The following is an 18,428-nucleotide window of genomic DNA, read 5'->3' as shown; positions in this document are numbered from 1 at the left end:
ATGCTTAAAAAAACTTTTTTTTTATTTTAAGAAGAGTTGGAACTGGGTTTCTCAAAATAACCAAGTACGAAGTTGGATGTCTACAACTGAAGGTTCCAAACTGGAAGTGATGGGCAGACAGACTGTCTATGGGAATAATGTAGAGCTCTTCACCGGCTTCTGGGAACTGAGATTTCCTACCCTCAAGTTGTCCCACAATGCAAATACTCCCGTGCCTTCTGGAAGGCACACCCGATGAGACCCAAGAACTGCTGCCCTGTCCCAGTGTTGTTGCCCCACCCTTCCTGTTAGAAATGGAGCAGCTGACGCCTTAGTTCCCCCCTCCAAACACAGCCCCTAGGTTCTGGGCCACATTGGCCAGGTCTTCCACGCCCAGTGCAGTTTATTCTCCTATCTTTTGCCTTGTGCTCCTAGCTCTTCCCCCAGAGTGGAAGCCAAAGATAACACATAAATAGCAAGAAGATTTTCTTTATTCTTATCTTCATATGTCCACAGACCTCTTTTTTATGTGTAGGGATTGAGTCTTTGGACCACAAGTGCTTTCCCCGTTTTGTAATAGTGGTTCCTGGAAGAAGGCATTCACAGCAACTACTAAGTCTCCACAACACCTGTGCTACTGTCTATGGTTCTGTGTCACCTGCACAGAAAATGCAGCTTTGAGCCCAGCTCCGTGAGCACAGAGGTCAGCCTTCCACAGTCCTGAGAAAGCTGATTCCATGGATCTCAAACTCAAAACACCAGCTTGAAGCCAGACCTGGTTACCAAGACTCCGGAAGCTGCAAGCTTTGCTGATCCCACCGTGCTGGCAGGGGCCAAAGTCCAAAACTGACCTGTGAGACCAGGCCACCCTGTTGACCACAGCTCTTACTTCACAGTCTTTCCCTTGATTTCTTCTGTTTCTTGTGTTCCTCGTATTCAAGTATCTTCTGTTGGAAGTAGCCTGTGGGTTCAGATACAGGTGTTAGAGGCATAGAATCTGGCCAGGTGGACAATGACGAGCTCAGGAGTGTGGATCAGATGTACCCTCTCTGTCTCCTCCCCCACCACACCCACATTCCTGCCAGGATTCCCATGTTCTCACAGGCTTCTGGAGATCCAGGTATTCAATTTGGCCCCAAACTGGGGCTACAAATACAATAAGTAGTAGAAATTAGCTCCAGATTAAAACAAAGAGCAACTCCTACAAAATGGATGCCTGGAGGCATTTTCTGAGGCTTCAAGTTATTTTGTTCCAACCCCACTGACAAGACTGCATCTTATTTTGTGGGCTTCTAGAGACCATGCTGCTCATCCTAGGGCTACACCTGACTTGGAGGCAGTGACCCCCTCCGGGCCTGGAGTGAAAGGGGCTGCCACCCCATACCTGCAGGAGGGCTTTTGCTCTTCTCAGCTTCCTGGATGAAAAGGGAGAAGAGCTGTGTCTTCACAAACTTCTTCACGAATCGGCGGTTGGTCTTGGAGTTCAGAGCCTTGTAGAAGGCCCGTTCTTGGAAGCAGCCTTGCCCATTTGCCTCCCTCTTGATGTAGGAAGCATAATGGCCCACGGTCTTGACAAAGAACTGCACAAATGGGCCCGAAACATGCTCATTGAGCTGTTCTGAAGCTGTTGGAGATATACAAGAGGCTGTCTCAGAAGAATCACCCACTCGTGCCTCCAGGTGGCTTTCACTGCGGGGAAGTGGCCAGGGTAGGCCTCATAATTACTGATTAAAATAATAGATTAGGTATGGATTCTCTACTTCTTAGAAAGAATAACATCTTACACTCAGACTTGCCCTAGAATCTAGGCACCTGGGACTGGCCCAGGACTGCTTAGTGAGTCCATTTTTAGGCTGGGCAGGGATGGTTGGGAATCCTGCCCTCAGGCTCTGTGGAGAAACTCAAATAAGGAGGACCCAGGACTTACTCTGGGACTCACTGGTCCCCTGATCAAGAGAGTCTAAGATGTCATCCTGAAGCTTGGGTGGTAGGATATCTTTTTCATCACCAACCTAGGAGAGAATAGAGTCAGATGTCAAGCTGTCAGGGAGGCAGTCTTCACAGGAGGTGTATTGGCAGATGACGTGAGGAGGGTGTGAATTCTATACCCAACTCTACCCCCAAAGAACTGGCCATGTAGAAGAAAAACAACAGAACTGCCTCTTGGTCTTCAGTCTGTAGACATTAGCAAGTCTCTATATCTCTGTGGTACCAGGTTTTACATCCCTGCTCCAGAAACCACCACACTGATCGCCTCATAGGGAAGCCATCTGCATGTTTGCCACGGGCTCCTTGAGAATGGTCTTAGCGTGGTTTCTCCCCCAACAAAAGCACTTCAAGTATGCGGAAGGAGGTGCCGCACAGGAGAGATGGGTGTGATAGGCCTAGGTGGTGGGTCTGCAGGGGGTCAGGGCCCAGACACTTACTGACATTAGGAAGGTTCCTTCACAAAGATTCACCAAGAGGACCTGAAATAAACGGAACAAATGGTTTCCCATCTGCCCATCAGAGACCCCAGGGGCACTTACCATCTCCATTTCTGCCTGTGGCCACACCTGTCAGCCCAAGAGGCAACAAGATCAACAACTGCAATTCTCTTCCTGCCTGAAACCCTCCTTTCTCACCCTTCCTCTCCTTGGGAACCCCAGTTCCCTTCCTGGGGAAAAGGCATGAGGGTGTAGGAGGTGGGTGAGGAGGAGTGCTAAGCTAAGAGGGAATACAACATGGGGAAATCACAGCCAGTCACTCTTAATCAGACACGGATAGCAGTGGCGGCTTCTAGATATGGAACATTTAGCACACAGCACACTCGGGCTTTGCACATCTTCTCTCAGTTAATTCTCCCCACGGTCCTGTACAGGCAGGCACTATCCCCATTTTACAGATGAGGAAACAAACAATAAAGTTGTCTGAGGTCAAACAACTAGTAGAAGTGATTTCCAAGCCTAGATGGATCCTAGGTTCTGTATCCCTCTCCCCACCACCCTCCTTCAACTTCCTGCCCTCTGGTCAGATTTAGGAGGCTGTGGACGGCTTTTGATCTTTCGATGCTTGCAACAACTTAGTGTCGATCGCCTGGAATCCTATTTTAAAAACTCCGGGAACTCTGGGCCTTCCCATGGGAAATGGGAGGAGAAGGAAATGAGCCCAGGGGCACCAGGAACAGGGACGGAGAGTTGGTGCGGAGACCTGTGTCTGTCTGCCAGGCGCAGGGGAGGCAGCTCAGAGCGGGCACTTGAGTTCCGGCACCGCTCCCTCCCTGTCCTCAGGGCCCTCAGTCCACACCAGAGGTTACAAATTGGCATCCTGCTAGTTGGATTCTAACCTGCTGACCTGTTTTCTTGATCCTCAGAGTATGTCTAGACAATTGAATTGGTTTCCAATATTTAAAATGGAAAAATTCACATAAAGTTTGGTTTTAGGGCTCCTGAAAAGTCAGGAACTCTAAAACTGGTTGGTCCACGTTTCTAAAGGGCCATGTTCAGATGGAACTGAGTGCAGCTGCCGCTTTTAGACGGGGCATGCGTTCGAGTGTTTGCCATGATCCGAAGCCTGGGTGGGTCATTGAAAGGCCTGCTGGGCCCCCCTGTGAGGTTTGGACTCTTGGTCTTGCCAATATGGTGAATGATCCTTCTATGCTCCGTTCTTCCAAATAAAAGGAAAGAGGGACCGGGAAGTTTGCCACAAGACAGAGTGGGCACTGTAAATACCCATCATCAGGGGAGAAAACGACCTAGTCCAGGCCTGAAATCATGTGACTACCTAGGCTCACAAGTCACCACCACAAGTGGTGGTTCACTTCAGGGAGCTAAGAGTATGCATGAATACATTTTGTGTAGTTGTTCCCCAAAATCTTTCTAGTATTTCCTATATTACAGTCTGTTGAATAATCCCTTCCAAAGGGGCTAGGTGGGTGGTCAGAGAATCCCCCCACAGACACAGCGGCCCTGGCCCTCCCCCTTCTTCAGCCCCTGCCCTTTCACAGAGCACCAGCTGAGGACTAAAACCAGCCAAGGCTCTTGCACAGGAGGCCTTGGGGTGTCTTCCTGCCTGGCTGTCGGGGGAGGAGCTGTGCCTGCAGTGTCAGCAAGTTTCATAACCCCTAGGATTGGGACATTTTAAGTCATTGCTAAACATGGGGCTAATACTCTGACCCAGTTAGTCACACGGCAAAGCCTCCTCCAAAAGGCCTGTCTACTCAGCACTTACAAAGAGGGCTGGAAAAGCCAGGGAAGTTAAGAAGCGTAGCAGCAGACTTCTTTACTTCCCAGCAACACTTTGTAGGAGAAGGGCTTTGGTTCTGTCTGTGCTAGGTTCCATCACTGCCCATGTGGCCTCGAATAAGTCAACTGCATTCTCTGGACCTCCATTATTTCTTATGTAAATGGGGGAAATCTTCCCACTCGGGATGGTGCCTGCCTCTTTAGTAACTTCCTACTAGATCTCACCTCTTCCCTTGGTCAGCCCTTTACACAGAAGTCAATGGTTAGCCAGTGTAGACATTCCTAAGTAACTCTCTGTAGCTGAGATTATAGTAACGTGCAATCTTGGGAACATGCAGAGCACATGCTTGGAGTTGTTCTTCCAACACTGGAGATAGTGTTATGGTACCAGTACCTGTTTTCACCACAGAGCCCTCTGGTGTGTCTGCCAAGAAATAAGAAGCTGACAAAATCAAGGGGGATCTGGACCTATATTCTCATGAACCAAGTGAGCTCTGAGTTACTCAAAGAACTCTTGTGGCGCACCTAGGTGGCTCAGTCGGTTAAGTGTCCGCCTCTTGATTTCAGTTCAGGTCATGATCTCACAGTTTGTGAGTTCAAGCCCTGTGTCGGGCTCTGCACTAACAGCGTGGAGTGTGCTTGGGATCCGTGCTCTCTGCACCTCCCCTGCTCATGTACACATGCTTTCTCTTTCTCTCTCTCTCAAAATAAATAAGTAAACATAAAAAAAAAGGAAGGTAATTCTTGCTGCAAAAATCTGCATTTATCAAGGCTCATAGTTTGCCGGAGGGCTATGTTAGCTCACTTGTAAGGAATGTGAATGAATTCTAGTGGGGTGTGGTATTGCATAGACCAGCTGGGCTGTCCATTCAGATGAGCGATGGGACACCCCAGAGCCTGCCCTTTGGCACTAACCGACCTAGGACAGCTGGATGACCCATGAACAAGCTGCCCCTTAGGTCCAAAAGGAAATCGTTCAGGAGGAAAAAGCAGCTTCGACTCTGGATTAGGCACCAGGCTATGAGCTTTCTTCCAGGTTATTTCCCCTTAGGATCTCTAGCATTAGAACACTTTTTGCAGATAAAAAGCTCAGGATTAAAGAGGTTAAGCAACTTGCTCCAAGTCACATAGCTGTTAGTGGCGGAGCCCAGGTGCCAACCCAGGTGTGCCCGGCCCCACATGAAGCCCTCCTCTCTCTGCACCATACCTCTTCCATGGGGCTATCCAAAACCTGCTGCCGAAAGCGCATTTGGACTCCGACCATGAAGGGAGTGGGGCAGCAGACAGTGTCCAAAAGGCTCTCGGGAACAACAGGGATGTAGGTGTGCGCCCAGTTGAAGGGGTAGAGCAGCGCGGCAGCAGCGTGGATGCACTGAGACAGGGTGCTGGGGACAGGGCACAGAGAACACGAGTCAGAGGGACCTCCCTGTGCATCCGCCGTTAAGCGCCTCCCCCAAGGCCCCCACCGACAGCGGGCACAAGTCTAGGAGTTGGGCTGCTGGCAGAGCTTGTGACTCCTGATAGCTGGGGGGGGGGGGGGGGGGAAGGAAGGCAGGAATGGAAACCAGGAGTGCCTGAGGCACTTCTATCTGACCCTTCTGTTCCCACCCAGTTAGTCCTCCCTCTCCCCACTGCACAAAAACACTAGTGGTTCCAAAGAGGAGGGAAGAGGAAATGCCTTCACTGCAGCAGATTACTGAGTGTGCCCTTCTATATGCTCACCACTGCGCTAAGGATGTGGACACCAGGAAGTACAAGGCACTGACCCTGCTGAACAAACTCACAGTGTAGTTAGGAAGACAAACGTAAACAGTGAGGCACGGCAGCGAGGCGAAGCCTTATTTCCTCCTTGTGGCTATCCACTCTCACCCATACATAGTCTTTACCTCTCACGACTCCCTCTGGCCACTGGAGGTTATTTAAAGTCAACAGGTTAGAGTCAGAGCAAGCTTGGGAAATTCCTAGATTCCAGGAACCTTTGCCTGGCAATTCCTACCAGGAAAGTCCCACGGAGGTGGCCCCTCCACCCTTCCAATGAAGCATTCCCCCCGAATGGCTGCTGCCTCCGTCACAGCTCAGGCCAACTCCCCACCCCACCCCCCAACACACACATGGCCCAGCTCTCTGTCCTCTCCTCTCCTCAGCTTCTTCCTGCCTCTTCATTTCTCCAAACAACACCCAGACCAAGGCCAATCAAAACACAGATACGGGAACCCTGTTTCAGTTCTTGGTATAGAGCTTGCACTTCCTGAGTCACGGAAATTGAGTCCCTGAGGCTCTAGCCAGGCTTAGGCTGACTGGAAGTCCCCTCCCTGCCTGTGCTTCAAAGGTCTGACAAGTTGGGGCAGCAGGGGGACCTCCCTGGAGAAGGTGAGCACCTGAGAGGCAAGTCCTGCCTGCCTTGGCCCATGTCCAGGCCAGCGGGCACCTGGAGTCACCTTCACTTCCTAAACCCCGATCTCAGTGGGAAAGGCAGGAAGCCCAGCTCCAGCCACAACAGAAACTTCTCATTTTTCTGCAGGCTTGAAAGTGGGAACACTATTTCCAGAGCAAAAGATGACACCACTTCCCTCGAGGATTTTGCCTATAACTAGTGTGCCTTTTTGGTTATCACTGATTTTTATAGAATGTTCAACCCAGAGACCTCACTGCCTGCCCACGCTTCCTCTCCTCTAACACCCATGATGTTTACCGGACCCTCTGGCCAAACATTTGAGTCTCTAACATCCTTTTCTTCTTCTTCCCTAAAAGCCAGAACCAGGGTGGTCAGCCCAGTTTCTCCCTCCCCAGACATGAATAGAAGGTCAGCCTCTTTCTGTTTAATGATATTTTCCTCCTCTTCTATCATATGTCTCCCCATTTCATTCTCAGACTTGAGGCCCCTAAGAGGCAGAGACCAAGACACCAAGACACCCTTCTTTGACTATGCATAGGGATATATTCAACTGTGAACTTATTATTAAGGATAACAGCTAGCTTTTGCACAGAAGGGAAACCATGAACAAAATGAAAAGGCAACCTACTGCATGGGAAAAGGTTAATATCTAAAATATATAATGAACTCATACAACTCAACACCAAAAATCATTATCATTGTCACCATCATCATCATCATCAATATGTGATTTAAAAATGGGCAGAGGATCTAAATAGACATTTTCCTAAAGAAGACATACAGATGGCCAACAGACACACGAGAAGATCCTCGGCACCACTAATTGTTAGGAAAATGCAAATTAAAACCACAATGAGATACAACCTCATACTAGTCAGAATGGCTTATATCAAGAACACAAGAAATGGCAAGTATTGGAGAGGATGTGGAGAAAAGAGAACCCTCCCTCACCGTTGGTGGGGATGTAAATTGACACAGCTACTGTGGAAAACAGTATGGAAGTCCCTCCAAAAGTTAAAAACCAAAATACCATACAACCCAATAATTCTGCTGGGTGTCTATCCAAGGAAAAAAAAAACACTAATGTGAAAAGCTATATGCACCCTTATGTTTATTGCAGCACTATTTTACAATAGCTAAGATATGAAAACAACCTAAGTGTCCATCAATTGGCGAATGGATAAAGAAGATTTGATAAATACACATACACAAAGGAATATTACTGAGCCAGAGGAAAACAATGAAATCTTGCAGTTTCATACCAGCATGGATGGACCTAGACCTTGTATTATGCTAAGTGAAATAGGTCAGACAGAGAAAGACAAATACCATGTGATTTTGCTTCTATGTGAATCTAAAAAACAAAATAAACAGAAGCAGACACAGACTCACAGATACAGGGAATGAACTGGTAGTTGCCAGAGCAGAGGTGGGAGGGAGGATGGGCAAAATAAGTGAAGGGAATTAAGAGGTACAAACTTCTAGTTATAAAAATAAATCATGGAGACAAAAAAGACAGATTAGGAAATAGAGTCTACAGTATTATAATAATGTTGCAGGATGACTGACATGACTAGCTATCTTGGTAGGCACTGAATAAAGTATAAAATCATTGAATTGATATGTTGTACACCTGAAATTAATGTAATGCTGTGTGTAAACTATGCTTAATAAACATAATAATTAAAAAATAAAAACAAAGAGAGTAAAATAAAATAAAAAGCTCTTACAGATCCTGCCTGTCAGGGTGGTAGGTCCCTACTGTGCAGTGTTTCATTTAATCCTCAACACAAGCTTATCAGGTCGGTACAATTCTTTATTGTGATTTTACAGATAAGGAGACTACAGCTTTAAGAATTTAAGAAACTACCATAAGGGAAAGCACACAGGTAAAGGTAGAAGAATGTATTGGACTTGAACCTTGACCTGCTGATTTCAACACCTGTGCATTCAACCACTATAGAACCCTACATCTCCTGGGGTCAAAGACCGTGTCTTGTTTGTATCTTCCTGACTTTTGGCATCTGGCAGACAGCTGATACACAGTAAATGTTTGCTGAATGAGTGAACAAATGGATAGATGAGATGTGTTTGGCATTAAGGATGATGGGCTTGGGGTGCCGTGGTGGCTCAACTGGTTGAGTGTCTGACTTTTGATTTCAGTCATGATCCCACAGTTCGTGGGATTGAGTGCCATGTCGGGCTAATCACTGACAGCATGGAGCCTACTTGGGATTCTCGCTCTCCCTCTCTCTGCCCCTCCCCTGCTTGCATGCCCACTCTCACTCTCTCTCAAATAAATAAACTTAAAAAAAAAAGGATGATTGGCTTTTGACCTCCATACCAATATATCCATTCTTCCCCTGCCCTGGGCCCACCCTCCCTACCTCAGTCACATCTGTACCCACCCTGACTGGTCTCTGCCTGGGCTGTCCCAGGAACACTTCATGCCTGGTTCAGAGCTAAATCTGGATCTTTCTTCGGGCTTAGGCAACAATCAAATTTAGAGACAGAAGCAAGGGAATTGCAACAGCTGTATCTCTACAAGGCCAAGTGCAAAATCAGACCTGGAGGCAGGAGGGTGGGTGTGTTGGTCCTACAGCCTGATTCCCTTAGAGAACTCTCCGGTCTGTCCCCTGAACCCAGGGAAGCCAGTCCACCCTGGGAAGTGGCCCAGCGGCTGGACCCACCTGAGATCTTCCGCCAGGAAGATGATTCTTCTTTCCAGCACTGCAGAGGCAAAGATCTGAAGGATCTGCTCAAAACGGAGACAGCGCAACAGAGAACTAAAATCCACGTGTTCTAGGTGGGAGTCCAAGGGCCGAGTCAGGGAGATAAACTGCAGGGGAGCCGAGGAGAGAGGTGTCACCACATTGAAAACTTGTAGACCCCCGAACGCTGGGTGTCCACCAGCCTCCCCTCCATTCTTCCAGCTGGAACACATCTGATCCCGCCTCTCCCCTTCTGGAAGCCCTTCTGTGGTTTCCCTTAGCTCTGAGGGTCATGCTGACCCCATCCCTGGCCTGGCCCATGGATCCCTCCAGCCCCCTCTTCCTGCCTGAGCATCCTCACAGGCCAAGTCACCCTTCTCCTCGTCTCCTCCTCCCTGCAGCTCAGAGGCCCTCCTAATTCGCCGTGTGTTCCCATCATTTTCTCACGTAGCATCCGGTTTCTCTCCTTTCATCACTTTAAATTATATACTTATTTGTGTCTTTACTTATTTAGTGTCTGTCTCCTCCACTAACCAGGCTTTAAGCTCTAGGAGGTCAGGAATCACATTCATTGTATTCATCACGTCGTATCCAGAAAATTGCATGGCCTGGCGTAGAGCAAGCATTCCATGCTTATTTTTGGAAACCGTGAAAAGGACTAGCCCCTCCCTTCATTTTTACGTGGTGAGGCCAAGGGTCAGAGAGGCACACCACCTTCCAAAGTCCCAGGGGGAAGGACTGGAAGAGGCAGCTTAGTGCCTGCAGCAATAGCATCCCCATGGGGCATGGGTGGGGACACAGCTGAGGGGATGGTTGATAAGAAGTAGACAGATGGAAGCCCTAAGACAGAGATACTGGACACACACACAGGAAGACACAGTCCATTCTAGCACCAGGGACCTCAGCTTACATGTTTTATTTATTATAAATACAAGTCTTGGTGGCTCGGACAGTAAGTAGGTCCCTGTAAGCATCAGGTTGGGAGGATCAGAAAATATGGGTTTGATTTTTCAGCTTTCTCAATACTTCAAGTTGGGACCCCCCAGTCCCTGCGTGGCTCAGTCTGTGTGTGTTAACCCGGGAGGGCAGGGGGGATGGCAGGACCGTGAGAGCGGTACCACTGAAGCCAGGGCTCATGTGCTCATGAGGTAACCCACCTCAGTGCCCGAGTCGGGGATGAAGCTCTTGAGGGTGACAGTCTTCCCAGGAGCAGGGAAGGGCGCCTCTCGGAGGCCCTGCATGAATGGGTAAATGACGGCCATGGATATCTGGTGCCTCTTCTCCACCTCATCCAGGATCTGCAAGGAAATGGCTCAAAGGGATGCAACTGGGACGCGGCAGAGACCCCAATGCACGCGTCTTCCCACCCCACGCTAGTCCAGCCAACCCTCGTGGAGCCTCTAGGCTCCCCGCTTTCCTGGCAGAGCCCAGTTCCTCTCCTGCACAAGGCCTGTAGCCTTCTTCCTTTCACCCTCTCCCTACCAGTCCATTCCTCCCTTTTCCTAGCACCCATGTAACTGCCTTCCCCAGAGCCAACCACCACACACCGTGGTACCACATCCGGTCATGGGACATGGGATGCTGGGTGCAGTGGGAGCCTAGAAGCCTGGGCCTCTTGGGTGTTACTCTGCCCTCCGACTTCCACTGGAGACCCCCAGGGCCAGGCCAGACTCCCATCCCTGAGAACCCAGCACAGGGGACATTCCTGGTAAGGCTCCCAGCATCCTGCCTGCACCCTCTGAAGGGCCTGCGGCGGGGGAGAGCACACTGAAGCTCTTTCCGGGTCACCAAGACACCTCCATTCTGAGGCCTGACTCAGGTGTACGGGCCCTGCGGTTAGCTCCAGCAGAAGTTCTAGAGGCCTTCTCCCCCAGAGGGCTCATGGGGAGAACAACCATCTTCATATTTGTTCAGTGTTCCGCATTTCTCATGTCACTTCATTGGAGCCTCACAGCAGGCCCTGAGCTGCGGAGTTGCGGGGTCACTGCATGCACTCAATAGATGAGGAAAAGAAAACTCCCGCCTCCTAACCTGGCGCTCTGCCCACTGTCCTGCTCCAGCTGCTTTCTTACCCGAACAGAGGGGGAGCATGGGCTCTCTGCAAGGGAGAAATCCCGGTTTTCTCAAGCCCTAGCTCCTCTCTGCCTCAGCTTCCCCAAGAATGCCTAGGTTTGACCCTGGCTGTGAGAAAAGAGCTGAAGACGCAGGGAGCACAGATGGGTCAGGCAGCTAGGCCGACCCAGAGGCTCAACAGGACAAACAGGCCCCAAGGAATCCCGCTCCGCCTCTACCTTGGAGAACAGGCCGAAGCAGCCGATGCGGCTGATGATGCAGTAAACCTTGGGAAGGCGAGGGCCACGGCCGGCAGGCTGGGGAGGGACAGACAGGCTCCTTCAGTGCCACAGCCTCCCCAGGGCTTCTCCCAACTGGGGATGCAGGGGCACACGGCTGGTGACTGGGGCTGGGGGCCTCCTGGGGAAAGGTGGGCCAGGTGGAGGAGGGTCTGGCCGTGTAGAGGTCCTGTGTATGGCACAGGCAGCAGGAACAGCCACCAAAGTCAAAGGAAGATGACCTTGAGGGGACCAAGCTCTGCCATGGTCAGCACCAGCACCCTGTGGTGTCCACAGAGAAAGGCAGCAAGTGTGCTGGAGAGATGAGGGAATGGCCAGGAAGGACAGCACTGTGCAAGTGACTCAGGGAATCCTCCAGAGACCCAAGAATCATTGTCCAAACCTCCATCTATGCTCTGGGAGGTTCGGGGGGGGGGGCGGGGTGGTACAAGGCAGCTAGGCCTGGGTACAGAGGGTGGAGAGGGCATCGGGCAGCTATCGGAAGCTTGGGGAGAGCAGAGACCAAAGCATGGCCAGCAAAGGTCCCCTGGGTGGACAAGGAGGGGCAAGCGTCCCCATTCCTGCAGGGTTGCAGAGGGCACTAACATGGCAGCAGGTGCTGGGCCGTGCGCTCTCTGCAACCACCACTGCCAGGGAGCCTTGGCTTTTGCAGCTGAAGCTCGAGCAAGCCCAGCTGTGGAGCCGAGCGGGCTGCAGAGAGGAGGGGGCAGTTCTGAGCAGCACAGACCAAGAGGCGCCTGCAGTATCCAATCTTCCTGCTCCCATCCACGTTGGTCAGGACGAAGGAAAAGGTCTCCCTGAAGAAGAGCACACACATGGTTTGCATTTGCTCACTAGACCCTAGAACAGGAAGGTGGCAGCCTTGGAGGGATGCTGAGGGGGGTCAAGAGGGCAGAGGGGAGCTGCTGATTAATCCGGAGAGTAATAATAACACCAGTAATTTATTACATGCTGGTTGGCATCTAGCTCTAAACGCACCACCTCATTTAATTCTCAAAACAACCCTTTGAGGTAGGTTCAATTATGATCCCCACTTGAAAGACAAAGGAACTTCAGCCCCAAGCGTGGTTCTCATCCATGGTCATTCAACTCAATAGTGGTAAAGCCCAGATCTGAATTTGGGCAGATAAAATTCTAGGGCTGATGCTGAAACGGACTTTGCCACAGTGCCTTCGTCGAAGCCACGGGCCTTCTGCTAAGTCCAGCTTCTTCCAGAAGCAGTCAAAACATGGCGACTCTCATTCCCAGGGCAGGTAAGAGAACCTTGTCCTTCTCTGGACAGGGGTGACTGGCTGGTTAACCGAGTTGACTAAGATCCCTGGCCTTGGGGGACTCCAGGTGAGATGTTGATAAGTGGATTAACTCCAGCCCCTCCCAGTCAAGAGAGAAGCTAGTGAGGACCGGAGTCCACACCGAGTGAGGGAGCCACAGGACCCACATGTCTCACACTTGTCCCTTCTCCCCCAGTCCCAGATTCCTCTGTCCCAGGCCCGAGCCATTACCTGGGGTACTCAGTGAGTGGTGCCCACTCATTCCCATCTGGGAAGCAGAACAAGGGGATGGCTCCGAGCAGCCGCTCCTCCTCCTCCTGCTGGCCCCGAAGAAGGTTCTCTCGCTATAGGCAACAGGGAAAGAGTCCAGTGAATCGTGGGGGCAAGGGCAGGAGGAGAGGGCTTGAGGGCTGGCGGGCTTCTCTTGAGGCTCTAAAGCGGTTTAAGAATAAGTTCTCCTGCTGGTATGGGGGCTCAAAGCAGGCCTCTGCCTGTCCCTCTGCACGGGGACTTCATTCTGGGTTCGACCAACCCCAAGGCTGAGTCTACACGAGCCTGAGTTAGACATCAGTGTCCTAAGGATCCACATAGGCAGGAAGGGGGCCTCACTTAGAACAGAAAGGCCTGGAAGCTGCCTAGCCTCCTGGAAGGGCCATGTGAAAGAGCCACCACATTAGAGAGGAGAGGTGGCTAGCTCAGTTGCTGGACTGGCAGGGTTAATGAGGGTGCCCTTCCCCTGCCCCTTCCCCCAGTGCAGGAGCAGACAAGAAGGAGCCTGGTGTTTGGGCTGTGGCCACAGGCTGAGCCTGCCCACCAGCTGCGTGCCCGCCCCACCCTCTCCTCCCCACCCCAGGGAGGGGGTGCCTGCGAGGAGGTCTGGCAGAAGGTAAGCTTCTCTACAGAGCAGGGTGACTAAGGATGGAATTTGGAAGAACAAGGGGGCCCCAAAAAGGGCAGAAGAACCAGCCTCGTTTTCTGGCTAGGGAGCCTAGGTCAGTTCCTCACAAAGAAGCCAGACCTAGATTCTGTGGGTGATAACAGGAAACGCTGGGCCTGAAGGAAACAGGAGCACGGAGCTAGACTCAAGCCCTGGCACCCCACCCCCAACCCTTCTCAAACACCCAAATCCGGTCTCCCCCACCCACTCCTTCGGTCCTTACCTTGGGAAATTGGTAGGTGATGGTGGGCTCATAGTCATGCCCTGAACTCTTTTTTTTGAGGGAAACCACGAGGAGGTATTCAAAGAAGTGCTGCCCTCCAGCAAAGGTGGACAGACTGTGCTCCTGGGCCCTTTCTGGTTCTTTGACAGCTTCCCTCAGGTTGTCCTGGGGAGGTCCTGAAACCAAGACACCAGACCCCACTTGGTATCTCCGAGGCCCACACTCCAGGTGGAGTCTGTGTGGCTCCGGCAACTTCTGCGCCTCAGGGCTGCCAGGCTAACGTTAAGGTCCCCGGAGCCTTCCCCATTCCTCAGGGCCTGGAACGGGATCAGAGCAAACTGGGCCATTTCTGTGCCTGCCCTGGGAAACTTGAAAACCAGGAAGCCAAGAGGGGGACAGAGGCCGCTGATTTGGAAGCCAAGGAAAGGTACTGGGGAGCCACTTGGGAGGCCCTATGCCCCAGAGGCAGAGACTGTGCCCACCCATGGGTGCCCAGGGCAGTACCGGAAACATTAAGCCCTAGGTGGACATGAACCCAAATCAGAACAGGTCCCAGCGCCATGTGTCTCTGACTGCATAACCCTCCCCCTCCCCCAGGAGGGGCATGACCAGCTCTAAAACCCAGTAGGGGAAGTATTCTGGTCTAGTCACATGGGGAACCAGGTGGAGGTCAAACTATAAAGACTCTACATGTAAGAAAAGGTAGAAGCACTTCAAGGAAGAAACAGCCCCATCGAAGAGGGTCACCCTAGAAAACAGGAAGTGGGCAATCCAGTCCAGACCTGCTCGGAGTCGGGGCAGCCGGTTGCGGAACAGCCTGAGCATCCCGCCTCCCACTTGTCCTTCCATCTTCTCGAACCTGCAGGGCATTGGAGCGCTTCCCTTTCCTCCTACAGACCGGCTACAGAGAGTCTGAGAGAGGGGCTGCCGCTTCGGTCTCCAACCACAACTCCATGAAGCCAGGCCATGTGCTGCCTTCCCAACCTGGGACGGCAGTTTCCATGCTGAGCACCCAATGGCTGAGCAAGAAGGATGTGACGGGACCCAGGAAGGCAGCAGAACGCCCGCACTGATAGAGGCAGCATCCTGGCACTGCAGCTCAGACCTCAGCTCCTCCCAAGAGCCCCAGGGTGTGGCGAGAGAAAAGGTCATGAGCAAACACCTCCAAGGCCCAGCTGCTTTCTGGGCTAAGGGCTTTGAATTCTGGGCTGCGGATTGTGCAACAGGTTTATTTACAACTTGGGACAGTGAGGAATTCCTAACAGAATCAGGCTGTAGGCACTGGAACCTCACTAGCCCCGGGACAGGGATCTTATGTCCCCATAACCTTGACTCCTGACCTTTCACATCTCAACTTGGTCCACTACCGCACTTGGGACCTTCCAAACTTCAGGACTGCAAGCAAGAGCACAGGACCAAATATTCCCCACAGCCAGCATACCAACTGCCTCCCTTGATTAAGATAAATAGACTCGGCCCATTAATTCTCTAAACGGAAAAAAACATTCTAGCATGAGAGAGTTCTGGAAATCGATAGAAGCCTCCTCTCCTGGAGGTGGAATAGTGAGCAAATCCCTCTCTGAGCTGGAGAGTTCCTGATACTTCAGGATGATTTACAGTGGTGCATCTCTTACCCATCCCCTCCCTCCCCACCTCCCACCTGCAATATATCCGAAGTCTGACTTCTCTCACGGGAACTGTTCCAGGGCTTCAGCAAAGGATCCCTCTTCCCAAATAGGAAGCACTGACTCAGGACATTCTCCCGGGACTACAGTAGGGGACTGGTTGCCTCAGCAGCCTGAGGGTCATTCAGTGACAGTGGAAAGCAACTGGGTGATCTCTGCCCTACCCCTACTCCTGCTCAGTCTTTTTTCGAGGTTGAGCCAGGTCAATAGTTCTGGCCAAGCTAAAAACAGAGCAGGTCGGCCCTTGGGCTCTAGTGGTGTCTAGAGGCTGTGTCAGGAGGCTGGGAAGAGAGAAGAATCACAATAAGTCAACTACAAATGAGTAAATGCCTAGGGTCAGAGAGAAGGACTTTTGTCAGAAAGCTGACTCTAAGAGGAGCCAGGAAGCAAAAGGGTTTGTATCAGTGTCTGCCACTCCAGCAAAGAATTAGCAGCCCTCTGGAAGCAAGTGGGTAGCTTGAACAGGGGACATAGCTGCCTTGTTCTTCAGAGCTCCAGATCGGCATTTGTGTCAGTACTCAGGGGCCCAGATATGACTTGTGGGGAGAACCCCAATCACAGTAAGTAAGGATGTGACAGATGCTGTTATGAAGAGGACAATGACCCAGAACACTCAGAACCAGCACCACACCTTACTCACAACCTGCACAGACTTGTTGGGCAGCCCTCACCACCTGAGGAACAGGCATCTTCCTCATACAGAAGGGGAAACTGAGGCACAGAACAAGTCAGAGGCTATTCAGGAGCTATTAACAGAATCTGGGGGGAGGGGAGGGGAGGAATTATGAGAGCCCCATGTCCACGCTCCTGCCTTCTAGATACAGTACACACCACACATCCCACAAATGTGGGCTGCCTCCTGTTTGCAAAGGTCTTTTGAGAACCCAGATCTTTTCACGGACCATTCCAGAACCTCAGGAAATTATGCCTTTCCCTGAACCCTTTGGGTTGCATTTTCAGCCCATTTCCTCCTGCTTTATCAGCAGAGCCAGGAGAACAGCAAAACTCACAAAATCAAACAAAAGAAATGACCAGACTTTTGGGCTGAAGCCCAAGAACTCCAGAAAATGATTGCTTTCTACTCCCTTTCAAAGAGGTTTAATAACAGAAGAGAAAAGCCAAATAGAAAACATTTACCCTATTAATATAGGTTATCTCATTTAATCCCTGGTGCCCTGGAATGACTGCATTGCAACCCTGAGTTTTCAGGCTGAGGAGGGAGCCACCCTTTTCTAGGGAAGTCAGGAGTCTGGTTACACTTGTTCCTCCACCAGGAAGCCCCTCCCACAGCCACCTGACTGAAGTCCCAGAGCCAGCTGGGCTATAGGTACCAGGACTTTTCAGAACTTTGATTCAGAAAGCTGGCTCTTCCTTTTCTAGCTGAGCTCCTCTTCACTCAGGATCACCACCACTGCCACTTCTTCCCACCAGGATGATTTACATACACATGTTTTACCACACAATTGCCCTGAGGCCAAAAGGGACAAGAAGATGAGGGAACTCCCCAGAAAGGTGGAGAAGAGTATGGAAGATGAAGAGAGCACACTCTTCTGGCCTGACAGGTGGCCAACCTCAGGACAGGTAATACTGGCTGCTCATCTTCCTCCCAGGCACAAAGATCAATCCAGTTTGGAGGGCTGGGGTGGGTGGGAACAATTGCAATGTCTCCTCTGGGCTGCACAAAGCAGAACTTTTCCATTCTCCCAGACTTCTGAGAGTTGAGGGAGGCCAGGATAGTCCAGGCCAGTACTCTCCAGAAAAGACACCAGGCGGGTCAGAATGGCTGAACTCTGTTCCAACCATTGCAGTCCGGAGCCCTGCCCCTATTCCGGTCTCTGAAGTAGGCTGGGAGCGGGAGGGTGGGGGCGGCAGGAGTGATGGCAGAGAGAGCCCTGGTCTCACCCCCAGATCTCCCCAGTTAGGTGGCTTGGAGTAGAAAGGGGACTTTTTCACTGCCAACGTTATAAGGCTGTCTGGGAGTGACCCGATTTGCCTTCCAACTGGCTCCTTTCTGCTCAGGAGGTGGGTCTCTAGGCAAAATATCTCAAGAATACTTTAGAACTGGCTACTGCCAAGCCGAAATAAATGTTTGTTGAATGAATGAAAACATGAATGGATTCCCAATTGTGTTCTTGCAAAGCCCAGTGCCCCCGTTAGGTTGAAAGGAAGTGACTTCTAATAGAGTCCCCACAACCCTGGGCGGGAGGACTTATTTCCCCCTCACCTGGGGGTGGGGGTGTCAGGGGCCCAGGGAGGCGTGCCCTGTCTGGTTCGCACGCTCTAAGACCGCGGCAGCGCAGGCGCTTTCCCAGGCCTGCCGGGGGCCACACTCTCCGGGGCAGGTGGGGGTGGTCACGTCGGGGTAGCAAAGTTTCAGCGGAGCCCAGCGGGAGGGGCGGGGCTGGGGTTCCGGGAGGGCGCCTCAAGCACACTGCGGTTGCACCACAAGCTTCCTGGCTGGGAGGACACGTGGCCCCGGGGCCCCACAACGGCTTCCTTCGGCCTGCCGGCTCCCCCTCGCCCCCGCTGGCCTGGCGGCTCCTGTGATCTACGACCCCGGCGCCACCTGGCCCTGTCCCCTCCACCTGCGTGCCCTCGCCGGCTCACCTGGCGCCGAGCCTGCGCTCCTAGTGGCCCTCAGTCGCCCCCCCCC

At 51.7% G+C, this 18,428-nt stretch overlaps 1 protein-coding gene across 2 annotated transcripts; it reads right to left on the bottom strand.

Annotated features, from left to right (window-relative positions):
* Positions 1 to 452: 452 nt before the first annotated feature.
* On the bottom strand, positions 453 to 15,718 carry DENND2D (DENN domain containing 2D). 2 transcript variants are annotated; one of them, XM_029946468.1, is made up of 12 exons: positions 14,873 to 15,718; positions 14,091 to 14,266; positions 13,162 to 13,274; positions 12,387 to 12,456; positions 11,600 to 11,677; positions 10,466 to 10,606; positions 9,288 to 9,436; positions 5,410 to 5,587; positions 2,406 to 2,447; positions 1,907 to 1,991; positions 1,364 to 1,603; positions 453 to 940 (listed from the first exon to the last, which is right to left on the bottom strand). In XM_029946468.1, the coding sequence occupies exons 1-12, from the start codon at positions 15,240 to 15,242 to the stop codon at positions 870 to 872; spliced, it is 1,713 nt and encodes a 570-aa protein (XP_029802328.1). In that variant the 5' UTR covers positions 15,243 to 15,718; the 3' UTR covers positions 453 to 869. The 2 variants fall into 2 exon arrangements, with proteins under 2 accessions (XP_029802328.1, XP_029802329.1); XM_029946469.1 differs by having other exon boundaries at positions 10,466 to 10,543.
* Between the last annotated feature and the right edge of the window lie 2,710 nt (positions 15,719 to 18,428).

The sequence above is a fragment of the Suricata suricatta genome, chromosome 8 (assembly GCF_006229205.1).
Source record: "Suricata suricatta isolate VVHF042 chromosome 8, meerkat_22Aug2017_6uvM2_HiC, whole genome shotgun sequence".
NCBI lineage: Eukaryota > Metazoa > Chordata > Mammalia > Carnivora > Herpestidae > Suricata > Suricata suricatta.
The sequence above is the reverse complement of the archived record's forward strand: the minus strand, read 5'-3'. Positions and strand labels throughout refer to the sequence as shown.